Source organism: Protomyctophum parallelum, assembly GCF_964188405.1.
Source record: "Protomyctophum parallelum genome assembly, chromosome: 20".
NCBI classification, from domain to species: Eukaryota; Metazoa; Chordata; class Actinopteri; order Myctophiformes; family Myctophidae; genus Protomyctophum; species Protomyctophum parallelum.
The window spans coordinates 17,115,800-17,137,226 of NC_139718.1; the positions used below are offsets into that span (position 1 = coordinate 17,115,800).

Below are 21,427 nucleotides of genomic sequence, written 5' to 3' on the forward strand. Positions count from 1 at the left end.
ACCCTTCAGTGGCTACACTGCAGACCGACATCTCTAGAAAACCAGTGTTACATAAAGCAGATAGTACGTCAACCTCATAACCACCACACTACTACACCAGTTCAAATCTGCCTGGAGGAGACCTGTGTTTTATGTCCTCCTTGGCTCCTTGCATATCATAAACTCAGGGGTGTTGAAGCCATTTGAACATTTGCTTTATGATTTAAATTATCATTATTGTTCGCGACTGAAGGTCGCAGATAACTATGAAACCTTGCGTTTTTGTCACGACATCCAACTCACAATGTCACACACAATCCCATTCCCCATATACAGAAATGTCCCCATATATGGTCACGCATTGTGATATCACGTCTAGTCACGTCTACAAGACACGCTATATATGGCCATGAACCCTGATTGTGATATCACGTTTGGTCACGTCTTCAAGACATGCTACTGTATATATGGCCATGAACCCTGGCCATGGCCATGAAACCTTATCCATACCTGTTTTTTATTGTGCATTTCTTGGTCAGAGGCGCCGCCGTCAGATGACGGGCCTGCCCAAAGTTATTTGTGCAGCAGCACCTGGAAGCCGGCGAAAAATAGAGTTCTCAACAGGCCCAAAAATTAAGGCATCAAACCCTGTATACATTCTAGACACTGGCCCCGCTGCAACCCTTAGATCTCCATACATGGAGCTGACCTGTTCTGACATTCCATATGTTGATCTGACCTCATCACAGCCTGTACACTCAAGACACGCTCCATATATGGCCAGTGCACGAACGGCGAGGTCGCTTCTCGCCCTCAGGCGTCTTACTGGTTTATTTGCAATGAATTATGATGAAATATGCTATGATGAAATGTTTTATGTTGGGCTCATTTTTGTTTTGATTGCTGCTATTATTACGATCTTGATTATTGTGATGTGATGTCCAAGAGGGTGACGTTATTTATGTGGGTGTCACTGATCAGAAACCAGAGCGGCAGAGCAAACATTTTTAACCGCATATATTTAGGACATAGATTTAGTAAAGATTATTGTATTTATTTGTGTGCGTTGTTTAATCCTGAAGCCGCTGGCTCTAACACAGGCGTCTTCAGCGTTTTTCAGTCCATGGATAGCTGAGTGACAGATGAAGAAGGGACCCCCACTAGTAAATATTGTGTTGCAGATTAAACCTTTCCATAGCTAGCTCCATTGACACATTTGACAGTGTTCACGTAATTGTTTATGTCAGACATACGCCTTCACAACTTGACCTTAGACTCTGCACTTTGTAGTTTCTTTCGGAATCGGGATGCTACAGTATGTTGAAGACGCTCCTAACTAAAGCACAAACAGAACTAGGATAACAGATCAATTAGCATCGATCTCACATTTCATTAGATGCGTATGTGAGCCAACAAATCAGTAAAAATTATAGTGGAAAAACAAAAAGAGATTGACCCAATGATGAAAGAGATATCAAATCACAACGAGACAAAACAAAGTATTGCAAAGCCAATCATCTGTTGGCTTTAAAAAGAAACGTCAGTGTGCCAGGTGCTGTAAGTCATCTTTTGTGTTACTGTAAGTTAAGTCTTGTTGAATTGAACATAACTTATTAAGTCAAATGTTCTCAAATAGAAGCTAAATAATGGTCAAAAACATCTGTAATCATTGGTCTAGGACTGTCCAAAATCAGATTTAAACATGTCGGTAACTTGGTATCATTCAGGCTCTAGACTCAAAACCCAAGAACAACAACAACAACCATTGTTGCCCGACATATGGAGAGGTGTTTATTTAGTCTTCGGAGTCTGCAAATCGCTTTCTATTTTTAAAAGTTCTGAATCTGTGTCGCAGACGTAAACAAAGTGCTTTATGTTCCCTGTTGAACATCTTGATTCCATCCGATGTCTTTTCTGCTTGTAAACCCTCCATGTCTGGTGTCATTACATCACATATCTGTGTTGCGGCTTACCGAGCAATTGAAAGTGACATGTCGAGACGGAAAGAAATGAGAAACAACTACTTCACACGAACCCCCAACAAAGTGTAACGTTTGACATCTTTTTCAACACAACACCAGGTCAATCCATGCACTGACCTGTCTGCATACTTATGAACAATCCAAGATTGACAATGAGCGTGAACTTCAATTTCTCTGCAAAACGTTTGCCAAGTCAAACACTGCGCTGAGCGCACTGTGGTTTCACTAAACTAGAAGAAAAGTGCCCGTCCCATTTGGCCCCCTCCCCACCAGTCGACACACACACCCACACCTCATACTCCCTCCTGTTTTTAAAAGGTTGAAAATTAGCACACGTTTAGCACTAATTTCTGAGAGAACCCATCAAATAACCGCTCGATATATTGGCCAAACAGATATATCGGTCAGGCTCTATATGATACTGACAACTACCTGCTTGATCTAGGAGAGTTTACTGCCTGTTGGCTGCCCTCTCTGTGCCACCTAAGATGACCCCACCAGCACACTGACTGCACTGTAAAACTTGCTTCAGAGGCAATCAATATCCTCTGTTCTACTACAAAAAGCCTGTCAAACAGAGAACATCCATCCTCTAAACCTCAAAGCCCATCTTAGACCGCAATTTCACTCCTGTACGTTGGGGTGAAGAAGAGTTACCGAACCCTGAAAGCAGCTTAACACACAAGAGTTATTATGTAGGGGGGGGCCGCAGCAAAAAGTACAGAAGGCAAAAATCTGGAAAATGGTATATATTATATTATTTTATATTATTTTCAAGTTTTTAACTCAAATCTTTGCTTCGGAAGTCCCAGGAATTGAATTTTTGAGTTGTGGGGGGCAAATACATATCAATTTGGGGGGTCATTGACATTGAAAAGTTTGAGACCCACAGGCTTAGAGAGCTAGAGTGAAGCCTGATCAATAGGTATGACTTTGGGAGGAGGGAGAGGAGGAGGTAGGTGATGGAAAAGGCGACGAGGAAGAGATGCTCTCCCCATCTGAACTGAGGAAAGGGAAGTTGGAGGAGCAGAAAAAGAAGCTAGTAGGGGTTGCCTGCAGGCCCGGCAAGGCGTAATGCCCAATCTCCTCCTGGTTCTCTAAAAGATGTGGCCAGTGGCAGCGATAACTCTTCTTCAATTTGGGTGAAGAAGAGTTATTTTATTTTTCCCCCACCGACCCCTGAAAGCAGCTTAACGAAAACGAGTTATGGCGGGTGGCGCAGCACAAAGTACCAAAGGCAAAAATGATTAGTGGCGATGAAAAGATCAGGGGGAGACTGCGGCAGACAGTGTGTTATGGAGAGGAATTTGGCGAGTTCATCTGGAAGAACAAAAGACGATGCAGCAGGCTACGTTGGTCATTAGGCCAGTTAAAGTAAAGTAATAGTGAAAAGCCCATTAATTACTGTGGACTGACTGCATTAAACCCACTTGGCTTAGTGACCTTTTCAGTTCTGAAACCTCATTCATCACATCGCCACTGTCTGGTGGAAACCTTGCATGTCCAAAACCATCTTACTGTTCAGGAGGGGAAACAAAGAACCCGTGTTCCAATGGATCCAATGAAATTATTAATGTGTTAATACTTTTCATTTGTTACATATTTATGAATATTAATTAACCCTAGACAGCCTCCCCTGTATCGGGCATGTCATTACAGGAAGATTACAAAAATAGAGAAAATGGCAGATGTTATTAGTTTACAACACATCACAATGCGTTGTGTACTATTTGTGTTACTTTTGAGGCGCACTATCTTACGAAAAGGTATGCAATAGGGCTGAAAAATAAAAAACATGGAGTTGGATACAAGGTTTCTGTCCGACATCGTTGATATCTAGGTTATATAAATATGCTGTACAAGGCTTTGTCAGTGGCGTCTTTCATTACATTGTCAATGTACTTGACTGCAGGGGTAAAACATTAACCTCCTAAGCATTAGGGTCAAGCCATTTGACGTACTTGAACAAATCAAAGTTGCCATGCGTCTTGTATGGTTGTATGATATTCCGGCATATAAAGTCTTCAGCTAATCCTGAAGACATTGGCCTAGACCATTTGTTGCTCTATTTGTTGGGGTCCGGGGACCCCCGGGAGCCCTTGAGGGGGTTCCAGGGGTTCCCCAGCAACCTCTTACTCTTTCCATTTACATGTTGCCTATTAAAAAAAAGAAAAAAAGCAGATCAATAAGCTCACAGCACGTAACTTTGTGCCGCAATTCAAGCTTGTACATCTGCTATTTTGAATAATTACCAGCTGCGAAGCAGGCTGGTCTACTTTCTATCAGGTTGGTAGTGGCAATTTATCATTTCATTGGCTGCCGTAGTCACCTAGTGGCAACTTATAATTTAATTGGCTGCCGTAGTCACCTATCTTTCTGATTGCCTGCCTCGTCTCTAGCAACCAGACACTTTTTGCCTCTAGCCGACATCTCAGCCAATGGGATAGCATTGCATTGCAGCCAGAAAGTTGCAACAACAACCCACTAGTTATTTCACCCACAATTCTGCAGATATAATAACGCAGCTGCCAACTGGAAATTATGACTATGTCATCATTCTTGTTTTTAAATCATATAACATACCGTAACTATTCTCTTTTGGGGGTCCCTGGCACAAACCATTTTCAAATGGGTGTCTATTTTGTAGTTCATCTTACAATAGTGTCACACAAAAATAGCTAATCTACTATCTCAAAATGACACGTTGCTATCTTTTAGATGAGCTATTTTTTCTTTATTAGTGAGTGGAAAAAGTTTTCTCTGTTAAATTAGATTATCGGTTATATTTAGAATTGAATAAATTGAGTAGTTTGTTGCACCCCTAGCAACCAATTTTTGAGAAGCGCTAGCCCCTCCTATATACAGCTTTTGTCCTCACACGTCTCATATTTGCCATTGATAATGAAAGGAGAAATTAGGTCAAATGTCCACCAAATATAACGTAAATTTGTGGCAACAAACATTAAATGCCATTGACAATGAAGGGAAAATGTATGTCATATGTAGATGAGCAAATCGGCTAACCAATCACATAAATTCAGTTGTTCATGAGATCATGTATTTTTATGTATAATAAGAGCACCCCTCACTTCACACGGTTGTGATTTTCAACACTTGATCCAAGAGCCAAAGAACAGTTTGGAGATCATTGGTTCTTTCACAGTTTCTTTACCCGGCCTTTCCCTCTCCCCCTCCCTCTGACACGTGTCCCGCCACGACCTCTGCGTCTGTCCTCAAACACAGATCGCGCACTCACCATAGCAACCTCATCGCTATCCTCATCAGAGGAGAAACCGTTTTGACCCGTTCTCCTCAGGAGGCTCCCGGGTTGAGGTGTGGAGAGGGGCTTCATGTCATCGCTGCCACTGCTCACATCTTTTAGAGAACCAAAAGGAGACTGGGCATTGAGCATTGCAGGCAACCCGAAGAATCCTCCTCCCGTCACAGTACCTTGCTCCTTTTTCCCTAGCTTATTTTTCTGCTCCTCCAACTTCCCTTTCCTCAGTTTAGACGGGGAGAGCACCTCTTCCTCGTCACCTTTTCCATCACCTACCTCATCCTCCTCCTCCTCTCTCGCCTTCCTCTTCAAGCAGGTGACCGCACGTCGAAGGCGCTGGCTGCAGAAGCCCTGTCTCTCCTGGCGCTCCACACGGAAGAACGAGTCTATACGCGACTGAGTATGTCGAACATCGAGCCGTTTGAACACGGGCTGAAGAGTCTCCTCCGTCTTCCTACAGCTCCAACCGAAACGACTTTGGCAGAACTCTTTGATGAGGTCGAGGTGCGGGCGTCCCCAACTGAAGGAGCTGCCTGACGTTTCCACGACGGGATGCAGGTAAGCCTGCGCTACGGCAGCGTTGGGAAAACCAGGATGCAGTTTCAAGTCCCGCAGTTTCTTCTTAACCTTTGAGTCCCGCGGGTCAGTCACCAAACGACGCTTGTTCTTCTGAGCTTCTGACCACCACTCACTGAAGTGTGCGAGCGGTTCTGTGCCCGGCCCGGGGAACTCGTTAAGGATCTCCATAGCGGTGACACAGCCCACTCCTGCGATTCCTTCTGTATAGTCGCTGCCCAGCAGGTAGGACAGGTTGATTAGCTTGGTCCTGTCCAGGCCCAGCTGGTTATGAAGGTCCACGTACTGGTAATGCTCCACATGTTTGTTCCTACGGAAGAAGTTCCTGTAAACGTGTCGCCCTCCAAAAAGCCAGACGTCAGAGTCGTCTGTGATGGTTCCGTGGGTGTGGTCGGAGCGGTCGAGCACGGCACACTGAGCTTCTGCCTCCATGGGAGCCACCACGTAGGGGATGCCAAACAAGCGCAAGAGCTCCTGGCTCTCCAGGAACATCCGTCCTGTGACCGTTGCAGCCATCCTCTCCTGTTGCCGTTTCCGTTCCCTCAGGATGCTCTGCTGAACCTCCAGCTTGTCGGCATCAATGTGTTCCCATTCACTGATGGCAGGAGGTGTGACTGTGGAGCTGGGATGTCTCCTATCCCTGTCCTCCTCCAACTCCTTGCAGTTCTCTTCCTCCTCCTCCTCCTCCTCCCCTTCCAAACAATCTACTGCTGGACCACCGAGAGGTTCCTCATGTTCTGTTCTCTCTTTGTAGTCATCCTCATGGACATCTGCTGGAGGTTCATGAACCTGCATAAAATAATGGTCTGCATCCTCCTCTGTTGATTCCTCCCCGTCGGACACCCCAATAAAGATTTCTTCTGGATTGCTCCCATCACTGTCTTCATTCTTCACTACCTTTCCGTCTTCACTCCTGTTGTGTGATCGCAAAAGATGTGGTTCTTCGTTCTCGAGTCCGGCATTCATAGGCCGTTTCTGCAGTCTGGGTGCAGAGAGGTTAATGGTGATGGTCTGTTGATCTGAGGAGGCACCTCTCTGGGACTGACCTGAACAGACCTTCTGATCATGTCCCATGTCCTCTCGTCCTGCCCGTTCACATTCTAATCCTCCTCTTTCTTTGCCCACTTCCTTCCTGTATTTCTCTCCGCCACTGTCCACCTCCTCTACATCCACACCAATTAATGACTTTCGCTTTGAGTGTTCTTCTAACTCCATGGATGCTTCTCTTTCACTGTTCTGGTGTCCATTAGTACGCTCCAGTGCTGCAACACTAAGGGCTCTATCCCACTGTCCTGTTGCCTCCTCCAACTCGTCTTCAGAACTACTGACCAACAACCTATCTCTTTTCTGAACAGTTTGGTTTGATTTGCTCTCATCGTGTCCAGAATTAATACGCGGGAGGTCATCAGCTTCCTTCTCTTCCTCTGAACTGCTTTTGATCAGTTGTGGTGCAGGATATCCACTCTTTGGTGGGAGCTCGTTAGGTTTGCTAACGATCAGAGCATATCTTTCACTCATGCCGTTGTCATCCTCGGCAAAAGCTCTCTGGATGGCCAATTGGGAGCGAGGGGATACACAGCCACTCCCCTTCTCACGGAAACCCACTTCCTCATCTGAGTTGTCGTCCATGGCAGCCTGGATGGCCTTGAGAGTACAGGGTGAAGGGGAGTCGACAATGTTCCTCTGAGGAGAGAGGGGAGGTTCCAATATGGATGGCTCAGGGACTGAAGAGGGACCCTCTTTTTCATCCTCCTCAGCGACAGGACGCCACAGAGGCTCAGGTCGATCTCTCCTGGTGTGCGACAGGGGTCCTTCGGACCAGGGTGGGGCCGCAGGCCGGCGCTCTTGAGCCCTCTCACTCTTCCTAGAACCTTTAATTAGGATATAGTGGGAAGAGGCCTCAGAGACAAGCCTACGTGACTCCACACTGTGCTCCTCCCCATGATCTCTATCCTTTCCACAGATGTCGGGAGCCCAAGCGGCACTCTGCTGGCCCATCTCTCCTTCTAGCTTCTCCAGACGCTGGTTCAGTTGGTTTCTCTGCAGCAGACCAGACAGTTGGTACTGGGAGAATTCCCCCGATTGCTCTGGAGGCTTGTGGTACGAGGTTCGGCGTCTTTTGCTAAACTCTTGCATGTCTTTGAGGATCTCGTGTTTCATTTCAGGAGGCAGGCTGGCAAACCCATCCGAGTTGATGTCCACTAAGTTGGGATGCTGGTACAGTTCCTCCTGGTACATGAAGTAGTTCTCGGTCATCTCTTCCTCCTCTTCCGAGCCGTTTCCATCTTTGTCTTCCGCAGGTGGCAGGGCTGGTAGAACGTAAATGTCATCCGACTCGTCTCTCCTGACGTCATATATGGTGGGAGGTTGTGAGTCTTTACGGCGAGGGCCTCCAAGTGCACATGTGATGGCCCGTCTCTGTAAGAAGGTCTGGAGGAGTTTCTCAGTGGTTTGTTTGGACTCACGACTCGCCTCTTCCCTCCTCTGTCTCCTCAGGGCCAGAGTCTGGTTCTTCAGCGGTGGTGCATCTCCGTCAAACACAAACACTGGCCTTATGCCAAAGAAGAAGAGTTTACAGATGCGGTGGAACAGTGTGAGGAGGTGGGCATTTTGAGAGCTGACTCCTTCCCGCTCCCTGACCCCCTTCACTGCCTGGTGCAGCCAGAGGCTGACGTCAACAGCCAGGATCTTTCCTTCCAGAGTCTCTGGGTTGATGGGCGTCCCAGTGCTCTCCAGGAGCCTCCACAGTCCGTGCACTCCCATGGTTATTGCATAACAGTGAATAATATCCAGTTCAAATTGAGACCAACTGAAAATTAACGTTTACTGGTCCGTTTGTAGGGAGTCCACTAAAAAAACAAACAGCAAGCGCAGGAAAAACATACAAACACACTAGAAAGGTGCACATATCTCCACCAGGCCAGGTGGAACTCTATATCTGGGCAAGACTGCTCATCAGTCATCTATTACGTATCTTATGACATATGACTCCATGTTTGGGCAAGATTTTAGCCCAACCTGACGACCATTGACTTCCTTTATGAAATTAAATATATAAAAGTGGTTGCAGCATGCAAAATAAATTGTGCACGCTGTCAGCACCACTGCCAAAAACATCCTTAATAAAAGATGGAAACGATGGCCTCGTTAAAAACAGCAGAAATGGAGTGGTCAATTCTCACTCTCTCTCTCTGCCTAAATATCTTGCCCGTCACCAATTGGCCAGTTGAGTTATGTATCTTCCAAAGACTCAAAGAGAACGCTTCAAAGTGTGGTTGACTTTGAGCCAGCTGTGTGGATTCCCCAGGCAATCCACACAGATATTGTGCCATGCAAATAGCATTGCAATGTTGAGCTTGAAGGTTGACTATTTTCTTTATATTTGCATGACACAGCTGTACAACAAAGTGGTTAATCAGACTAATTTATGAGCAATTATAAATATTCTATTCAATATTTTCAAATAAAATGTATGTATATTTTAATGTGCTTCTCGAATATACAATGAATCGAGTCAATGAGTCATCGAAAGGATGATAGCTAAGGAAATAGTCGATAGTTGAAGGTGTCTGCCTTCCTTTGAGATCCCTCCAAATCATGTTGTTTATACAAAGCTTCAAGCAGATGCAATGCACTCCGTTACCCCTGACCGAGGGAAAGCTGTGTCAGTCACACGAGCTGTGTGTCACAACATGGAGGGCACTGGGGTTGACTGGTGGCCTGGGGTTATATTCAGAGAGAGGAGGGGAGCTGTGCGAAGCAGCCCGCTGAACTCGAGTCATCATGCTTTGACAGAACCTGACAAGACGCCTCCACAGGAAAACCGACTGCAACCGATAAGTCTGGGATGGATCATGAGTCATGACTCATGACCAGGGCTCAATTGGTAAAACAAAAAAGAAAGAAAAAAAAGGAAGGGGGCATTTTTCTCGTGTGACAAACAAGCTCAAAACACGTCACGCTGTGAGCTTGTAGATGGGGCTAGAATTTTAGAAAAACCTAAACCTAAACTTCTTTGCCTTTTTTACTATTTTGAAATGAATGGTTCAAATAGCCGATCTACAAGCACACAAACTGTCGATTGGCTAGTTTTTCAAAATAGTAAAAAAAAAGGCAAAGAAGTTTTAGGAATAAGGGGGTAAGGCATTGACGAAAATAGGACCCATCGTCTCTGTCGGGTTGAAACCTCATATGTTCAAAACTGTTAAATTATTACTATTAAAAAAGCAGATCCACATTTTGGGAGGTTGCAACGATAACCCCACTGGCGATAGAAATGTATGAGCGGGAGGGGAGGAGTATGATCACCCCGCCATGTTATATCCCCCTTAGCAAATCCAGCCTTGGTCATGACGACCTCTAAGGAAAAGTCATAATATCCCTAAACGTGTGGTTTTGTTCACGGCCTGCGTGTGTCCCTGCCTGCAGAAATGATGACACACATTTACACGGCATTGTTCACCCCCACTAACAGAGTGCCAGCCAACTGTATAAAAACCCACCATGGGGGCATCATGACATATTCAGCTCAGCTTTACTTATTCTTAGTGGTTCTTCTCAATGTCGGATCTGGGCCGGGACCACCTGGTATAGGGCTGTCACGGATTAGGATATTTTGTCACACAAATAATTGCATTTGTAGATCTGCTATTTTCCACTATTTCAAAATGTATGAACCTTTCAACATGGAAACAATTCAGACAGTTGTCAAAATAAATATGTGGTGATTACTGATTATCTGAAATAATTGCGACTAGCCGAATTTTGTAATATAATAATTGTGACGAGCCTACTTACGGGCCTGTGGCGTTTAAATTAACAGTGTAGAAGAACTGTAGATAGGAGTCCAATAGATAAAGATTGTGTCAAATGGAGGTCATGGTCTAAATGCATATAAGTCCTTGAAATAAAAAGGTTTCAGAATCACTGACATAATCACTTATTGTTACACCATTAATCCCCCAGTCCCATTTCAACCACAAGACAATGAAATGCATGAAGACGTTCACTGAAGTGAGGGGCACAGCCACAGACAGCGAAACAGACAGACAGACAGACAGACAGACATACATACAGACAGACAAGACGGTTTTACAGAAAAGACAGTTATCAGCTCGCTGAAATGGGCTGAGGGTGAATTGGAGGGTGAATTGTCTGCTCTGCAGCGGCCAGCGGCCACCAACGTAATGATTTCCATAAATGACACACTTTACTTCAGCACACTAACCACACTTTTACCATGAACTAAATCTAATGCTAATCATGGACCAGCAGCGCTCTACTGTCTGACCCGAGTGTGCAGGAGGGAGGGTGCAGCGCTTATAATGATTCCACTCATACTGTACATACGAGGCTTTGAAAAACACAAGCAATACAATATTCTTGGAATATTCTTTGGAAGGAGCTGATGAAATCACCTGCAATCAGCATAGTGGTTTTCAACGTAGGGGCCAGAGGCAGCACCCAGGGGGGGGGCACCAGGTGATCCAAATGGAAAGGAAAATAAGTTTGGAAGGGAAAAAAGAAAATCCCACTTTCAACCCTATTTTGGGATCAGATTTCCAAATGTTCTACTGAAACAACAGCGAGAGGCTATTATCACATTGGTTCTCAAAGTGGGGGTGTCCTTGAGGGGGTTACCAGGGGGTCCACAGCAAAATTAGTTAATATATGTAGCATTGCAATCCTTTTAAGAACTTTAACCATATCTTAGACTTTGCCTGTATTGAATCTATACATTTGTAACTCAAATATTTGCTTCTGGGGGTCCCTGGCACAAAACATTTTTAGATGGCCAAATACAAATCATTTAAAGTTTGAGAACTACTGTTTTTTCCTGGGCATGGAAATGTCTGTGAACCCCTGGGACATTTGGTATATATTTTTTTATTGGCCTCAAAATATTGTCATAAACATCCTATATAAGGAACATTATGCTTTAAGTAGCATGTGACGTGTCAAACTAGGGGGTTTTCATGATTCTAAATCCATTCCAAGCATTATTTTTGCACAAAAAACACTCCTCCGCTATAAATGGCTATAGCCGTCATCACAAATATGATGAGGTCAGCACATTTTGGGCACATTTGGGCAAGTGGCTATGATCTTGCCTTATACTGTATAGGATGTTAATGTATGGTCGCATACTGTATATCCCCCTATAAGAATAATTGCTCAATACCGACAGCCGATCAGCAAGTGGATTCATGAATGTATGTACAATATTTTAGGCCAATAAAAAAAACTATATACCAAATTTCGTTTAGATAAAAATAGAACATTTGCCTGTTCTCTCTCCTATTGTACCACATCAATACAGCATGGAATTGTGGACAGAATCTTATCCAACGACATATTCTTTTTTTTTCTGAGGCTAAATCTCATCAAATGGTGGTCTGTGACTCAAATGCTGAATAAATAATGGACCTTGATATGAAAAGGGTTGAAAACCTTGGGTGGGTGTGTTTGTATACTTAACAAGACCCTCCCTGCCAATATCAATACACCCCCCCCCCCCACCCAACACACACACACACACACACACACACACACACACACACACACACACACACACACACACACACACACACACACACACACACACACACACACACACACACACACACACACACACAAAATGACGCATTACTTTCAACATAAGGCCATGAAAACACCTCAAGTACATTTTTAGCCTCCTTTTCAAGTGGATCACTCATTGACTCACACAGCAAGCCCTCCGCCCTCGTGTGGTGTGCATGTGATTCGTCTCTGTTGAATCTGGGTCTGGGAAAATAATCTGAATGGTTTGCTACATGAATGTGCGCACAGACTAATTTCACTGACGTCTCTAAACCATGCTTTTGTAAGTGATTAATGATTAGTCTAAAATCAAGGGAACACAAAGGAACAAAAGGCCAATCTATAAGGACAAACATCATCGGAATATAATCATATTTTAAGAAGCTGAAAGGTTGTGCATTGTCATTTTGCAACCATGCTTCATGAGTATCCTACACAAAAAGCATGCTGATAGCATGCAAAGAAATCCATTGTTACTTGATTCAGCAAACAACAAGATCAATTAAATCAAAACCGGGAAAACCATAACTTTGCCGAATGAAAGGTATACTCCAGCAAACATTCTGGTGGCCATCAAACATGCTGGTGTATTTGTATTTACATCAGGGAGGGAAGTTTCATCAAACATGCTGGTGTATTTGTATTTACATCAGGGAGGGAAGTTTCATCAAACATGCTGGTGTATTTGTATTTACATCAGGGAGGGAAGTTTCATCAAACATGCTGGTGTATTTGTATTTACATCAGGGAAGGTAGTTTCTTTCCATAAATTCCCCCGCGATGCGATCCACCACATTACAATGCCCAAACTGGCAGTCCTGAACTAAGGACATCTGCGTCAGCAGAAAAAAAGCATGTATTACAATAAAATGATTATGATAATAGTTTAAAATACTAGTATTTAGTCAATGATTAGTAGAGGCAGCACTGTTTAATAGCCCACATCCTTAGTTTGTTACTGAGATAAAGCATTCAATCGTTGCTGTCGGGTGGAAACCTTGGCTTGTATGTCCAAAACTTTCATGATTCAAATTAAAAAATAGCAAACTTAGCAGATGTACAAGTTTGTGCATCTGCTACTTTTGTGTGACAGTAGGGTGTTCATTTATGGGGGGAAAAAACACAAAAATTGAAAATATGGAGATAGGATGTTTCTGCCCGACAGCAAGGACATGGCACAAGAACACTGTGGCTAACCAATCTGTGTCATAAAACATGTCGTTGTCTCGTTCTCTTGAAATGACAAACTGTTAATAGAGTCAAGATGTTCCTTAAAAATGTGTCTTTTGACCAAGTCACACAACTATTATACACTCCACACAATGCACACACACACACACACACACACACACACACACACACACATAGAAGACATGCGGGAAATGTTAGGTGCCTACATATTTAGGCTATTTGGGAGACAATGTGCCCAACAAACAAAAAGGGGATCTTCATTACGAACAGAGCAACTAACAAGACAAAGCAGAGATCCTAAATAACAACCATACTTCTCAGAGAAACATCAGGAGGAAATGTTAACCACATGAACACTAACATCCCTATTCTGGGACCAACATTTGGCAAAATGGCCAATCAACAAGTTCACAACGCAACATGTTGTGAGCTTGTCGATTGGCTATTTTCTGCAAGGGGGAAAAAGGGAGGGGGCTTCTATAGTCTGGGTTACTGGGTGACTGGGTTCAATGAAGTATATAGGGTTGTTTTTAATCTGGGTTACTGGGTGACTGGGTTCAATGAAGTATATAGGGTTGTTTTTAATCTGGGTTACTGGGTGACTGGGTTCAATGAAGTATATAGGGTTGTTTTTAATCTGGGTTACTGGGTGACTGGGTTCGATGAAGTATATAGGGTTGTTTTTAAGGGAATGGCAGCATTGTGCTTGGACTGACACACCATTGGCCTATGGTGATTCTCCCTGCATGCCTTGACAAGATTCTGCATAGACTTTAAGTTATGCCATTCCTGTTTTGTTTTGTGCACATTTCTTAAAACGCAACAGCTGAACAAAGAGGGCCCTTCAGACCCTCATCCATCAACACCGACGCGCGCACACACACACACACACACACACACACACACACACACACACACACACACACACACACACACACACACACACACACACACACACACACACACACACACACACACACACACACACACACACACACACACACACACACACACACACACACACACACACACACACACACACACACACACAGAATTTAAGCCTTTAGTTATCTCCGAGACGTTTCCCCGCACAAAAGCATTCGTGCAAACTCAAGTTTGACGTTTATGATCCAAATGGGATAGAGATTTGACTCATTGAACTGAGGACACAATAAATAGTGGGAGCATATCGTCTCTGTCTGGTGGAAACCACATATGTCCAAAACTGTTACTTTTCAGGATTCAAATTCAAAAGCAGCAAAAGTAGCAGATCGACAAGCTCAAAACGTGCTGCTTCATGCCGCGATTCGAGCCTGTGGATCTGCTGCTTTTGATACTTTTGCGTGACGCTGTAGTATGATGTAGTAGGGCGTTAATTTATAAAAGAAAAACACAAAAAGTAAAAAATATGGAGATATGAGGTTTCAAGACAGCAATGAGATCTAGCAGTGCGCAGACTATATTTCTTTTTTTATTGATCTCTTGTTTGTGCTGCACCACCTGGACACTACGGTGGATGACGTGCATGCACCACTTTTGGTCCCAGCAACACGCTGCCCTGGGTCTCAATACACCACTTCAAACATTTCCATGAGTGAACTTTTACGAGGCATTCGGGGGGGTAGAGGTCGGGGGGGAGAAGAGCAGAGCAGACACCATGTGAAAACAGCATGCACACGGCTGCCTGGGGAGCCTGCAACAAGCAATAATAAACACATCGAAAAGCTAACAGGGTTTATTATCCATGCATAGTAACCACTGGTGTAATCAACCCACAACTAAAATACTATAAAACATAGCTGACTATCTCGTGTACTCGTTCACACAGATTATGCAACACACACACACACACACACACACACACACACACACACACACACAGGGTCCTTTGATGACTGTTTAGTCCGATGTGGGATTCACACCGTTTCCCACAGACAGGGCAGGGACAACCTGAAGCGGTGTAGGCTCTCACAGCAGCTGCAAGAGTGGCCTGCAGTGCCGCTGGTGTGTGTGCCACAAGGGCACAATCGTCAGCATACTGGAGCTCCAGTATGCGACTATGCGTACAGCCTGGAGCTTTGTTGTGGCTTGGAACCTCCTGATGTTGAAGAGGTTCCCATCCAGTCTGTAGTCCAGGGTCACCCCGCTCCCCTCCTCCATTTCCTTGTGTAGAAGTGTTGTTACACAAAGGAGAAATATGTTAAAGAGGACGGGTGCAAGAACGCATGCCGGTCTTACACCAGTACATACTCCGAAGGAGGCAGACTCAAGTCCACCTATCGTCACCTTGGCCCTCATCCCATCATGAAACTGCCGGAGGATGTTAACAAACTTCACTGGGCAGCCATATTGCAGGAGTACGCTCCACAGAAGGTCACGGTGGACGGTGTCAAATGCCTTGGAGAGATCCACAAAGGCCATGAACAGGGCTTGTTTTTGTTCACATTTTTCCTGCAGCTGCCACGACGTGAAGATCATGTCCACTGTGCTTCTATTTTTCCGGAAGCCACACTGGGTAAGCATTCAGATCTGCTATTTATTTATATGTCTATCAGGACACATCGCTGCATAATTGCCAATATTGATAAAAATATTGGCCAAACCAATATATCAGTTGGACTCAATACAAAATACAGCAGAGAAGAGACACACACACACACACACACACACACATTACGTAAGCAATGGATGAGCAGCTTTCCATTGTGCTGACAGCTGGAAAGTAGGGGCAGGGGGGTGGGTTGAGAAAAAAGGGAAAGAAAAACATCTAATCGAAACGCATTACGGTTAATGACAACGGAGGCCTTGTGGGGTAGGTCCGCTGACGATCACCCTGTCTGATAAATGTCTCCTTTCAGATGACGGTAAAGGCGGGTGGTGGAGATAGACACACAGCGGACAATCCAGCAAAGCAACTGGAAGTGTGTCGTCGTGGTTCCCCACTCCCTCGGTGTCCCTGAAAAGTGTCCCCTGCAGTCACAACAAACAGGAGGACACCGACACACTGGCTGGCTGGGGCCGCAGGAAATGAAGCCCTGGGATGGGAGGTATCATCAGGAAACACCTGGCATCCTCCAGGTGGTGGCTGTTGGCTGGCTGGCTGGCTGGCTGGCTGGCTGGCTGGCTGGCTAGCTGAGGGGGGACCGTTTCAGACTTGGCTTTTCCACTTTCATCTGTACTCACTAATCACTGGTGATGGAATGTCACTAAGTGCATTTACTCAAGTACTGTACTTATGTTTGAGGTATTTTTTTACTTACTTGATACTTGAGTATCTGGATGTTTCAATACAGACTCCACTACATCTCAGTGGAAAATACTGTACTTATTAACTTTTATTTGAGAAATGTAGTTACTAGTTACTTTTTAGTATGAAAGAAAATACGCTACTCTATACTTCAGCTATTGGAAAAGATCTACAAGCTCACCACGTGTCGCTGTCGCACCTTAGACAAACAATGTGTGTATGAGTACTTTACATTTTGTACATTTTCATGCCAATGCTTGTTTTTTGTACTCGAGTAAACTCGACTTTTAGTATTTCTGGTATTGCTCCGACTTTAGTAGAAACATAACGAGTACTTCTCCCACCACCGGACTGCTACTCACTACTCGCGTTCAGTTTTGTACAGTGCCGTGTTCCCAACGTGAGGGCGGGAGGTTAGAAACATTAACCTGTCACCTGGCCTCAACTCTCCATGTAAGCCGCGGCATGTCTTGTTTGGTCATAGGTTATGTCAGCATCTCTTCTGAGGACGCATTGAAAGACAGTGGTCCAGAGGTCAGCGTTGATAGACACTGGGGACAGATAACAGCCCACATACAGTAGAAGCACAGACCATCTGGCATGAGCCCTGAGTTCAGAGGACAGTGTTGCCAGATACTTTGAGAGAATCAAGCACTGAAAAAAAACCAATAAGCAACTGGGGCAGGCCAGTCAAACTGTATTTTGTCGAAATGTTGTTATTACTAGTGGTTTTCAAACATTTTCATGCCAAGGACCCCCTAATTAGTATGCATTGGACCGCAGGCACCCTTCTGAAAATATTTTTGTGCCAGTGACTCCCACACAAGATTAGTGTTTGAATGTGTCCAGAACATTCCAGATTTGTAACGTTGAAGCTTTAAGATTTCAAGATTTGCTTACTTTAAAATTATGTACAAATAAGCAAATACACGTTTAGAAACAAACCTTAAACACTTAAACACACACACACACACACACAAACACAACCCTCAACAACCAATAGAAAGTGACTTCACATAAAAACAAGCCCACAGTCACTTATAATAAGAGGACATGGCACCCGCATAATAGCCTCCCAGTTCCACATATTGGACAGCGGCCACTGATGGCTCAGCATATTTCTGCATGTCACGGCTCTCTGTGGCGCTGAGAGCCTTTACCCCTTGATAAAGGCAGCGATTGAGCAACACAAAAACCCCGATGGAGGAGGATTCTTATCTCACTAAGAGCCCTGGAGCTTCTCTGTAGCAACAGGGGGAGTGATAGTGATTAGTCTGTACTAATGGGAGGGAGACTGAATGTGTGATCTCTAATAATTATATCTCCCCCCGCCCCCGGGTGGCTACAGCATTCACAAGCATTAAAGATTAGTTGACAAACTTGACATGATGATTGCATCATGTCGACTAATCACGCTGTAATCAATACTGTAAATTGCGATTGACCACTGTAAAATATATACATTCAAGTTAGTTTGACTTTTGTTGGCCTTTGTATAAGCAAAATCTGACGAACCGCAAACACATAATGACACCTTCATACCGATGTTTACGGTTGAAATCTGTTGAATCAAACGTAGCTACGGGAAGATGAATCTGGACAGGAAACAGGTCGGGTACGCCACTTTGGACCTCCGATGCCGCGGAACGTGAGACAGCAAAACTGCCAGCGCTGCCTCACTCGTACCACATACAATCGAAATGCAAAATAATAAATGTATGGTGAAAGTCTCCAACTGGTTACCATCAGACTGTAAGTGTTGAACAAGGACTGCGCTTGACTGTCACAACACAGAGTGCCACACATGATTCATTATGCTGTAAAAATAAGACTGTGGGAGTGCATTGCTGCTGCTCCACTGGAACTGCCACTTTTTGTTTACACTGACACCGACATAATGTGATATGCACTGCCGAATGATATCTCACCTGCATGTGAGACTGTATGCACAAGCGGGACTATTAGACCGTTCCTCACCCAGGAATCAGCCCAGCTCCTAATCCAGACAACAGTCTTGTCAAAACTCGACTATTGTAACTCCCTCCTTACTGGCCTACCAGCATGTGCACTTAAGCCTCTCCAGCTGATCCAAAATGCCGCAGCTCGCTTGGTCTTCAACCAGCCAAAATTCTCACATGTCTCCCCCCTAATCCGCTCCCTCCACTGGCTCCCGGTCGCTGCACAGAATACAAAACTCTGATGCTGGCATTCAAAGCAACCAAAGGTATGGCTCCCCCATATCTTGCAAGTATGATCGAACCCTACAAACCCTCCCGCGCACTCAGATCAGCCAACGCAGGGAAGCTGGAAGTACCCTCACTAAAAACGCCGGGACAACGCTCCACACGTCCCAAACTCTTCTCCCTTCTGGCTCCAAAACTGTGGAATGCACTTCCCATTGCAGTCAGAACTGCAGCATCACTCCCAATCTTCCGCCGTAGTCTGAAAACCCACCTTTTCAGACTCCATCATGGCCCATAGCCCACACCCCCTTAGATAGCATTTCTGTAGACTTAGATAGCATTTGATACAGACTTATAGCATGTTATGTAGACAGCACTATAATTGCATTGTATGTAGTCATAGCACGTCATAGTACATATGTATAGATGTATAGTTTATATGTATAGCTTCATTATATAGATATTCCACTGTTACTTTCTTAGCTTACGCATGTTTCTTGATAAATGTTTTTATGTGATTTTTTTGTTCTTGCTTAATGTAAGTCGCTCTGGATTAAGAGCGTCTGCTAAATGCCTAAATTGTAAATTGACTATGTTTCTATTATGTACTGTCTCAAGTCATCCTCATTGACATGTTATTTCTGTCAACCATGCACCGGTCCTTACGTTTGCAGTATGTCGTCGCTGTCGGGCAGAAACCTCTCTATATTTTTACATTTAGTATTTTTTCATAGATTACTGCCCTCCTTGATCATACTAGTGCAGCGTCACACTAAAGTATCAAAAGTAGCAGATATGTCACACTTGTCATTGTTTAACTGTTTATCACATTTATATGTCTTTTTTATTATGTATTGTATGTGGAACATTTACATTGCCTGTTATTTCTTTCATTTTATTTAACAAAACTACTCATTATCATTGTCGATAATATTCTGATGTCATACAAAAAATGCCTAATAAAAACAGTATTAAAAAAAAAAAGTAGCAGATATGCAAGCTCTAAGCGCGGTACGAAGTGACATGATTTTATCTTGGAGATCTGTACTTTAGCTGTTTTTTTATTTGAATCCTGGACATAATGGTTTCCAACTTTCCATCCATCTGACAGAGACGCTATTCACTCTACTAATATTTGACCAATTTGACGTGTTACATTGTTTTCTTTTTATCTTTATTCTTTGCTCCTTCCCTTAACAGAATGCAAATGATGAGAGCTTGTACAACACAATAATTTCACCCATTTTTTACGCACATCATGTAAACCTGTGATGTGACAATAATGTTGAAGTTGAGTTCAGGTGTATGAACTATGAAACCAACCACACCTTTTCAAAGTAACCAACCGCATGTTTCGTAGACAGTAGCTCCAGGCAGAACTTAAAGTGTGTCACCGGCAATTAGAATGACTCCAATTAGAATGACTCAAAAGCTCCTGCGTTAATACCCCCAGTTCTAGTGAATAATTCTGAGCATTCCCAGAGATGCGGCTTTCTCTGTCATGAGTCAAGTGACATAACTTTTTAAGATTTATTTGTGACATGTTTATGCTTCACTTCAGACATGTCAGCGACAGCATAGAGTGAAGGGAAAGCAAAGCTAGAGAGAGAGAGAGGAGGGACAGGATGCGATCATGCGAGGGTTCGAACCCGTATCCTCACGCTAATGGACTGTGCAATACCTGGCTGAGCCACCAGGCAGGCACCCCATCATTGACATAACACCAACCACCATACTACTGATGACTGCAGGCAGGCACCCCTATGACTGCAGGCTGATGACTGCTGGTATAGAGGTAAACAATTGTGGGTAAAAACGCTATGCCTTTAACTTTAACTTAAAATCATTATTCATTAATGCTAAATACGAATTCAAACAGTGAAAAAAAAGTAAAACACTGGCTGTGTTGTGCCGATATAGAGGATTGTTTGAAATATTCGAGTGGTCCAGATGTCCAAAGAGGTTGAGAAATGCTGACATACGAGTGCAGCATCTCCACCAACACCTCGAAAGGCCCAGAATTAGCCTCTGGACAGACATACAGACAGACAAGACAAACCGCTTCAGGCAGTGTGAAAGCAGGACCTCATGTCAACAACATAGTCTCGCGAGCCAGACAGTTGCCTCCCACAAATTTCAAATGCTTCCGTCATACGGTCTGGAGCACAGAAGCTCAGAAAATTATCAGAGGATAAAGCGGATAGGACGCCTCCTTTCCGCTTCCATTTCGCCTTTGCAGTTTGCAGTCGCTCAAATTCATCCTAATATAAATCAAAATGATCCAAGCCTATTGCTTGCTGCTTAGCAGAAATGGACATTTAAAACAAGTTAAGCCAAATTTAAGACGACAGCTTCCTGCATTCGGAGATTGTGTGGAATAGTTGTCTGGCTACACGAGACCAACAGCAGCAGC

General features: G+C 44.1%; 2 protein-coding genes across 5 annotated transcripts in view; both read right to left on the reverse strand.

The window, feature by feature from the left end:
* Positions 1-21,427, reverse strand: part of LOC310877572 (palmitoyltransferase ZDHHC14-like) — an 89,202-nt gene that overhangs the window by 65,177 nt on the left and 2,598 nt on the right. The gene's annotated exons all lie outside the window — the stretch shown is intronic.
* LOC310878447 (DNA excision repair protein ERCC-5 homolog) lies at positions 5,119-8,577 on the reverse strand (the record flags this gene model as incomplete). The annotated part of the gene is made up of 1 exon (XM_083792776.1): positions 5,119-8,577. The coding sequence occupies one exon, from the start codon at positions 8,575-8,577 to the stop codon at positions 5,119-5,121; it is 3,459 nt and encodes a 1,152-aa protein (XP_083648902.1).